We start from the raw sequence: 9,283 nt of genomic DNA, 5'->3' as shown, positions 1-9,283 counted from the left end.
CTTATTGAAGCCTAGTTTGGCCGTGTGACTCAATAAAGGAAATAGGGAAATTAGCTCATGAATATGTGATATTCTATAGAAGAGGAAACTACCTTATTGAAGGTAAAGCCTCTCCTATAAATAGGAGCCTCATTTCCTCACATTTCATTCATCCAAGTTTAAGAGATTTGAGAGACTCTCTCTCTAGAACTTTGGCCGAAACTGCTCTCTCTCTCTCTAGTTTATTTTCGATTTTTCTTGTTTCGGTACCTAGGTCCTCACTCGACCTAGTGTTTAGCTCTGCGACTTCAAGACTCGTTCTTAAGTCGTAGTGTTTAAAAGTGCCCACTCACTAATTCCTTTATTTTGAGTGATTTAGTGATAGAAACTTTCGTGGTTGCTCGCGGTGCCGAGGAAAGAAAGAGAGACGTGCAGCGAGGGGAGACGAGCGTTGCAACTTTCTAAGAGCTTCTCAAAGATCAAGCTTCAAGAAAGGTTAGTGAACTTCTTAGCTCATATTAGTTTTTAATTACATGTACTACAAAAACATTGATTAACAGCGTTTTTTAAACGCTGTGAAATATGATTGAAGGCGTTTTTTGCACGCTGTTGTATCGCATGATGTTAAAAGTATTCCACGGCGCCTAAAATAAACGCTGTCTAAAGTGGTGCCACGTAGGAGCCACGTAAGAATTTGAGCGAAAAAGTTTTCACGGCGTTTGTATATAAGCGCTGTCTACTGTTTTTCACAGCGTTTGTATATAAGCGCTGTCTATTCTTTTCCAACGTGGCATCCACGTGTCTTTATGGCAGGTAAGAAGTTTTTACAGCGCTTATATACAAACGCTGTCTATTCTTTTCGAATTTTTTTTTAAATACATAAAAATTTGAATATTACAAAAAATTCATGCACACAATTTCAATATATATTCCAAAATCCGAACCTAAACATACCAATACGAATTTTTAATAATCCATTCAATAATTTCAAAATCAAATTCTATTATTCGTACTTTGTACCGTATATTTAAACCGAAACATATCAATCCATGTAAACGAATGTTCATGCACCGAAAACACACTCACTTTACATTCACATTTGACGATTTGACTTCCGTGTCCATAAAGTTTAACACCATTTTGTACCATTCTTCTCGATACGCATCTATTGCCTCATCCGTATAACTCTTCAACTTTTCAAACTAATAATATATAAAAACGAGTTGTTTGTGAGTGAAACAATATATATACGTATTGAATATGTGTATTTAAATGTGTACATACCTCTTGCAAACATTTATGAAAATCTCGAGTTTCAACAATGTTTTTCATCATCATTGAAACAAAATAGCCACATTCAATTGTCGAAGGTTGTTTCGGTACCTGTAAAAAATATGTTAGATTGAAATATATAATAATGGATATACTAGTTTAATTGTGCATATATATACCTTTGGAATTTTCCATGAAAACTTCTTGTTACCGACAAAGCTATCGAATGCTCTACACATGTATATAAAAGTTATAACAAAATAATCATAACTATTAATTTTAAATATATATATATATATATATATATATATTTATGTTTTAATATACTCACAAGTCCACTATCGAATTCAAATGAGGCGGACCTCTTTTAGAATTCATGGGATCAAGAAAGTATGCCGTGCGCTTGCTAACATCTACCACCAGAAGAACCCAATGAAAACTATAAAAAAAATAATGTAAGTTAACATAAATTTAACCCGGTTAAATAAAAAGATATTTCTAGTGTAATTACTTACTCGTAATTATAAGGCGTGAGTAACAATTGACCAGGGAACAACTCTTTCATTCCCTTAAAAAGGTGTTCTGATCGCCCTATAGGCTCGTCTAATTGAGTTACAGACGGAGAAACGTCAATGGGATTGCTAAAGGCGAATTTTCGCAATTCTCCGCCAACCCGCATATGGTAACGTAAGTGTCTACAAAAGGAAAAGAAAAACACAGAAGCTATAATAAAATCAATGTTATTATACTTAAAAAAGTTTTAAAGTTAGTATAAGAATACCGTATATGAACTAGAATACAGTTTACTCCGATCTCCTTCATGTACATGAATTGCTCGACATCTTCCTTCATCAACTTTAATGTGACTTCGCCGTTGAACACACACTCGGGAAACTTATAATCGATCACAATATCATCATTTATTATTGAAATTCGATCTACCAATGTCGGTAATAATGATTCTTGATCGTGGAATGCTTGAGGAGGAGTTGCTTGACTTGAACCTTTTTTATGCACGCGATGAGTTGTAGATTTAGATTTTTTGTTTTTTAGCGATTTGGCAACCTTTTTACTCTTCTTTTGTGGTGGCTGTAACTCCTCCTGTGAATAGTAATTAAGATTATTAAAATACAAATCAACTAATAGTAAAATACATTTTAAAAAAAAATTTACTTACATCATCTTCGTAGATGACTAGAGATTTTGGCCATGCAACCATCGACTTAGCAGCGTGAGTGACTAAATACATTTCATCATTGACCGGTATCGGTAATTCGTCTTCTAGATGATCAGGTTCAATCTCGCTCACATGCACGCGCACATTCTCGCTCCCAAGTAGAATTCCATGAATGCGATCACTTCCCGTATCTATCACATAACCATTTGCAACAATATTCTCCAAATTTCCGATGGCAAGGAGACACTTTCTAGCGGGTATCTGAGGTATCGTCGTCGATATCACCGACAATTCGTTCTCTTTCGGAGGTATCGTCGTTGATGTCATAGGCACTTCGTTCTCTTTCGGAGGTATCGTCGTCGATGCCACCGGCACTTCGTTCTCTTTCGAAGGTCTCGTCGTCGATGCCACCAACACTTCGGTCTCTTTTGTAGGTGACAAAATTTTTCTTTGAGCTCTCTTTGGTTTTGGCTTATGCAGTGGATGTTTAATTGATTGAGCTTCAGATTGTATCGGACGCATGACCTGAAACAATGGATATTATTAACACTATAAATATTGTTACACTATAACACAGTATCAATGCAGAGAATTGAAGGTGAATGGTTGAAGAGTAACTGTACCTTTGGCGTGCTTGTATTTATGGACGTCACTTGGGACTGTATATGCACCTGCGCGTGCATCAATTTTTATTAAACTAATTTATATTGTATGTTGAACTATGTGATAATCAGCTCCAAGTTAATGATTATTATATACTTGATGTGGAGCAAGAGTTGAATCGCGCACGTAAGGTTCAAATGGTATGAATTCAGACGAACAATCATGCATAGGAGACAACCCCTGCGAATATCTAGCCTGTTATAATTTCACATTATTTATTATAATAATCAACATATAATAACTTTAGATTATTACCTGAGGGGGATTGGAAATATGTGGTGACTTTGATGTGGAAGGCGCTTCAGAAGTAAACGGTACATGCGACTGATGTTGATCCTCCTATGATTTTACATTATGAACTAAATAAATTAACATATAAAACTTTAATTAAATTCAAAGAACTACCTCAGGGGGATCTGGAACGTATGGTGATTGTGATCTAGAAGGCGTTTCGGAACTAAACGGTACTTGCGATTGATGTCGACAATCCTACGAGTTCATGTTATTAGTTATAGAAATCCACCAATTTAAGCTATCTATCAAAATACTACCTGGAGAGGCTCTTGAGGATATGCTGACTGCGAGAAGTACTGCGAGAAATACGGATATTGTGAACCAAAATCCGGCGAGGGGGCTTGTGGGGGCCATGACGCACCATATTGAGGGCGATATTGAAAACCTGCTTGCGGTGTGAATGGAATATATGGCATACCATATTCTCCACTAGTATGATGCATGAACGGCATGTGTTGTTGTTGAGATCCGATTGGCCCTCCATTCATGTTTTCCCCTCGTTCTCTCTCAAACATTTGCAACTTCCTTTCGAGTTCTTTCTTTTCTTGTTGCAACAACAAGATCCGCTTTTGGGCTTCAAGGTCTGCTTCCTCTCTAGAAGGTACTTTCGACATATATCGCTTCCAAGGCACTGATCCACCAACACCTCGAGTGCGTCCGCTATATTAAGGTTTTGATAGAGCCGTAGTTAGGACATCTGCGGATCCATGTACTACAAATGCCCCGTCTTCTTGTATATTTTCCTACACATAACCAACAACAACAAATAATACATATCAATTTATTAACTCGATCTATTAACTTTAAAATTATATATACTTACCATTTTTTTATCACTTCTTCTTCATTTGTAAGCTTTCCATTTGCGTCTTTGCGTGCTTCTATCCAAACTTCAGCTCGATCAGGTTGTCTACCATCGTTTCTTTCCGTCTATATTCTCACAATAGCATCACAGTTGACAAAAAAAAGGTAAAACGAGACAAAGATTTTGTCTTTTGGAAAAAAATTATAAAAATAAAAATGCAAAATCAGACTTACCAAATCACATCTAAGTGCGGCATATGGTTTTCGGGAAGTCCGATGAAGAAGGACTTGGCTGCTCTGATTTCCTTGTTTAGTTTTCCTAAGCGTTTCAAAATCAGGATTAATGCGACTTTGGACGAATCTAGTCCAATCTTCTGGAGCAATCCCGTACTCCAACTCCATTGTTGAAGTAAGAGACATCGGATCATCACCTGCTTTAAGCTTTTCAAAAATCTTTTTTGTAAGTTTCGTCTTAAAACCTCTCCATCGTGCCCCAATCTTTTGCATCGCCTCGTCACGATAGCGATTCTCAACAATGAAGGTGTTCTGCCAAAATTGAATACGGCAACTTTTAAGTTATTTAAACCTATGTATAGAAAGAAGTACAAACAAACTTACTTGAACTTCATTCCAAAGACCGTCCTTCACATTCTCTTCCACGAGACGCCAATCATCGTGGTTGACTATTGACACTTTCTTGGCTAAATAGCCCAAAAAACTTCTATAAACTGGAGAGTTGTCACCAATCGCTTCTCCATAAACATCAAATTCTACACGTTGCTTGATTCCTTGACTCCTTAGACGTACAAGGTTCGGGAGCCTTGTTGGACCTCTTTTCCCTGGCTTATCTCGAGGTGGCCTAGACATCAGACCTGTAAAATGTAAAAATATAACATTAGAAAGCACAATTAAAGTTACATATTAAGGAGCCTAATTAAATATCATACAAGAAATCACAATCAAAATAACAATAACATTTTAAGAGTTAACACTATATATACCCAAATTCCTTCTACGTTTTTCCTTAAATATAACGCGTCGTTCTCATCGTCTACGACGGAGTTGGTATCACTGGTTGTCAAGCCTTTGGTTGGAGTTAAGTGCTCGAAAAGGACATCGCTCTCCTCAAATTCCTTCTGAACTTCATTTGCGTAATCTTTGCTTTGAGTAGCAAATACGTATGACCACTTCGAATCAATTTGACTTGTAACATAAAACACTTGCTTTACATGTGTTGCCATCACAAATGGCTCCCTTTTATGACCGTGTCTCTTGAGGTCCACCAATGTAGATCCATGTGCATTGACTTTTACTCCACCGTTACTCTCCACCCAATCACACAGAAATACCGGTGTTCGAAAAGACAAATAGTCTATTTCCCATATTTCTTTTATCACTCCATAGTAAATCATATCTGAATTTATGGGATGTTTGTCCTTAGCGCTTGCGTACTGCATAGTCTCTGCTACTAAGCACACTCCACTGTTTTGAGTAACCCTTAACTTATCTCGCTTCTCAGTGGTGAATCTGACTCCATTTATGATGTAGCCTGAATGCTTAACGACTTGCGTTCTTGGTATCTTTGATAAATTATAGAGCATGTCACTAACACCAAGTTCACTTTGCATTATACGCATTTCGAACCATTGAGGAAAGCTACGAAGATGTTCCTCTTGTGCCTTTCTCGCCGATCTTTTATTCGCTGCATCTTCTAGCAAAATATTCATATGTTCCCTGCAATTCACAATAATGGTTATAGCAAAGAAAAACATTATTATGACTACACATTTTAGTATTGAGAAAACTTACTCGATAAAAGGTTGAACCACACTTGAATTTTGTAGAACGGCTTGATGTGCCAATAAAAGATCTGCTTGCGCTACTGTATGCACTGCACCGTTTGTTACGCCTCTACTCACATTATAATCTTGATCTACTTTATCACGGAGACCAATAGATTCAAGATCGTGCAAGTATTCAGAACAACATTCAATGGATTCTTCAGCCATGTAACCTTCAACAATACATCCTTCAGGCCGATTTCGATTTCTAACATATCCCTTTAACACTTTCATAAATCTCTCAAAGGGATACATCCATCGAAGATAAACGGGCCCACACAACTCCACTTCTCTCACCAAGTGCACAGTAAGATGAAGCATTATGTCAAAGAATGATGGAGGGAAGTATTGCTCCAATTTACATAATGTGATCTCGATGTCAGTTTGGAGCAGCTTTAGAATTGACACGTCCACCACTTTGGAGCAAAGAATGTTGAAGAACCCACAAAGCCGAATAAGAGCATTTCTCAATCCTTCTGGTAAAATCGACTCAATGGCAACAGGCAAAAAATGTTGCATTAACACATGTGTATCGTGCGACTTTAGGCCAAAAAGTTTCAACTCATTCATAGATACATAACTACGAATGTTTGCCGCATAGCCTTTGGGTACCTTAATATCAACCAAAGTTTGACAAAACTTCTGTTTTTCTTTTCTTGACAGAGTAAAAGAAGATGGTGGTAGATATATTCGCTTCCCATTTTCCCTCGGGGCTAGCTCTTCTCTTATTCCAAGTAACTCCATATCACGCCGCGAGACTATACCGTCTTTTGTTTTCCCCGGGACATTTAGAAGAGTGCTGACAATACTCTCACATACATTTTTCTCAATGTGCATCACATCCAAATTATGACGTACAGGTAGATGTTTCCAATACTCCAGTTCAAAGAAGATTGATTTCTTCTTCCAACATTTATCGTCAAACATCTCTTTTGTCGTCTTTGTAGTCTTTTCTCCGGGTTTTTTCTTTGGAATTTTCCCAAACGGCTTGAACTTCATAGACGACACTCTCTCAAGTGTTTCAAGTCCTGTCAACGGTTGGCTATTTCTACCAAACTCTTTCTTGCCGTTGAACGCCTTCATTTGTCTTCGATATGGATGTCTTAGTGGTAAAAACCGTCGGTGACCCATGTACACCACCTTTTTCCCGTGCTCCAAGCGGAGAGTGCCTTCTTTATCTTCTCCACAAATGGGACATGCGTGATAGCCTTTCACGGAACATCCCGATAAATTACCGTAAGCAGGAAAATCATTTATCGTCCACATAAGAAGGGCTCTTAGAGTAAAATCCTCTCGAGAATATGCATCAAATGCATGTATACCATTTTCCCATAAATCTTTAAGTTCATCAATCAATGGAGCCAAATAAACATCGATGTCATTACCTGGCTGCTTCGGGCCAGAAATAAGTAAAGACATCAACATAAATTTGCGCTTCATGCACAACCACGGAGGAAGATTGTAAATTACAAGAAGCACCGGCCAACAGCTGTATCTGCTACTCTGGCTGCTATGTGGATTGATTCCATCGGCAGAAAGTGCAAGTCGTAAATTTCTTGGCTCTTTGGCAAAGTCTGGCCACAATGAGTCAACGTGTTTCCACGATGGTGAATCAGCAGGATGTCGTAGCATTCCATCGTCAACTCTTTTAGTCATATGCCAAGTTAAATTCTCGGCGTGCTCAGGATTTCGAAATAGGCGCCGCAGACGTGGGATAATAGGAATATGCCATAAGACTTTTGCAGGAATTGGAGGTTGTTTCTTTGGATTGTTTGCTCTCTTCCACCTTGATTCATTGCACACGGGACATTGCTCCAAACATTCGTATTCTTTACGGTAGAGGATACAATCGTTGCGGCATGCATGGATTTTGGTATAACCCAATCCGATGGCCGCCAATGTTTTCTTGGCTAGGTAAAGACTCGTTGGCAATTGATTGTCTTCGGGCAACATCTCTCTAAGCAATTCAAGGAGTTCTGAGAACATAACATCGCTGCATCCGAATTTAGCTTTTAGATTAAACAACCTTACTAAGATCGAGAGCTTTGTGAACTTGGGGCAGCCACGATAAAGTGGTTTTTCGGCATTGGATAGTAAGGAATGGAGATGTTCGGGGTTATCAAGCAGTTCATCTTCTAGATCATCGACCATCTCAGCAACATACGGAGCATCAACATTGTTATCACCAAGACCTGTTTCAGTTGACGCTTCAGTACTCTTGCGCTTCTTAGACTTCTCACCATGATGTACCCATTCAGTGTAGCTTTTGTCGACACCATTTATGATCAAATGATCTCTTAAAGAACGGCTGTCCCCGTATTGATAATTTCCACATTTCTCACACGGACAAGGAATTCGATTTACATTCTGCCAAACCGATCGACAATGACTTAAGAATGATTCCACACCATCAATGTACTGTTTTGTTCCTCTATGAAAAGTCATCCATGACTTGTCCATTTGATCAGACTAAAAAAAAAATTGTATCAAACTCAAACATTTTTAAGAAATTATTTACTAAAACATAAATGACAAAGTATATATAGTTGAGACTCAAATAATAAATGCCCTCAGCAAACAAAATAAAATATTTAATAATCAAATCATAAATTCAGAAAAGGACAAAATATTTAATACATTTATTTATTTCACAAAAAGACAAATAAATACTTTTGAATACAATAGAAGGCGTTTGTATATAAATGCCTTCATAACACACCATGTTGGACCTACCACTACTAAAATTAAATATAATAATGTGATTTGTTGCCATAAAAAGACAACCAAGACACTTTGTTTTCAATCAGAATACAATAAGTTACTTTGCTGCCTTTATTTTTTATTTTTTTATGTATGTGGCTTTATCTAGATCATAAACGACAAATCGTGATAAGCATAATTATGACAAGCTAAAAGTAGCTCATGAAAAGACCAAATTTCAATGCAAACATGTCGAATTTGGGAGCCTTTACAGCAAATAGTGCACGATTCAAGTTTGGCAAGAATTTTGTCTAGAAGTTTTGATTGTAATCTGGGCCACCTTTATCCAAAGACTCCAATACCAAAAGGAAAGTCATGTTTATCATTAACAAATATTGACAATCAGATATTCTTTTCCGTTGTTTGCCTTGAGCATATATTTATAAATTTTACAGACTTGACTATAAAACAACTCAATTCAGCATATATCAAAGTTACAGTTATTATGTACGTTCAATATCGATGAACTTCAAAATTATTAAGACTTCTCTAT

At 37.3% G+C, this 9,283-nt stretch overlaps 2 protein-coding genes and 2 long non-coding RNA genes across 4 annotated transcripts; all 4 read right to left on the bottom strand.

Moving 5' to 3' along the window:
• Positions 1-1,032: 1,032 nt before the first annotated feature.
• Positions 1,033-1,611, bottom strand: LOC149393502 (uncharacterized). Its single transcript, XR_016299947.1, has 4 exons — positions 1,583-1,611; positions 1,431-1,482; positions 1,264-1,362; positions 1,033-1,181 (listed from the first exon to the last, which is right to left on the bottom strand). It is a non-coding gene; the product is annotated as an uncharacterized LOC149393502 (long non-coding RNA).
• Positions 1,612-1,827: 216 nt separating this feature from the next.
• On the bottom strand, positions 1,828-2,506 carry LOC149393501 (uncharacterized). The gene is made up of 3 exons (XR_016299640.1): positions 2,429-2,506; positions 2,033-2,352; positions 1,828-1,946 (listed from the first exon to the last, which is right to left on the bottom strand). It is a non-coding gene; the product is annotated as an uncharacterized LOC149393501 (long non-coding RNA).
• A 50-nt stretch (positions 2,507-2,556) lies between these two features.
• LOC149393500 (uncharacterized) lies at positions 2,557-4,313 on the bottom strand. Its single transcript, XM_089618053.1, has 7 exons — positions 4,209-4,313; positions 3,643-4,128; positions 3,497-3,580; positions 3,347-3,430; positions 3,052-3,099; positions 2,714-2,953; positions 2,557-2,619 (listed from the first exon to the last, which is right to left on the bottom strand). Exons 2-7 carry the CDS (start codon positions 3,997-3,999, stop codon positions 2,557-2,559), a joined length of 876 nt encoding a protein of 291 aa, XP_089474179.1. The 5' UTR covers positions 4,000-4,128; positions 4,209-4,313.
• Positions 4,314-5,994: 1,681 nt separating this feature from the next.
• On the bottom strand, positions 5,995-8,490 carry LOC149393499 (uncharacterized). Its single transcript, XM_089616425.1, has one exon. It carries the CDS (start codon positions 8,488-8,490, stop codon positions 5,995-5,997), a length of 2,496 nt encoding a protein of 831 aa, XP_089472551.1.
• Between the last annotated feature and the right edge of the window lie 793 nt (positions 8,491-9,283).

The sequence above is a fragment of the Urtica dioica genome, chromosome 6 (genome assembly GCF_054948205.1).
Source record: "Urtica dioica subsp. dioica isolate 48M chromosome 6, U.dioica_male_clone48M_v1_H2, whole genome shotgun sequence".
NCBI lineage: Eukaryota > Viridiplantae > Streptophyta > Magnoliopsida > Rosales > Urticaceae > Urtica > Urtica dioica.
This window is presented reverse-complemented; position numbering and strand designations above follow the sequence as displayed.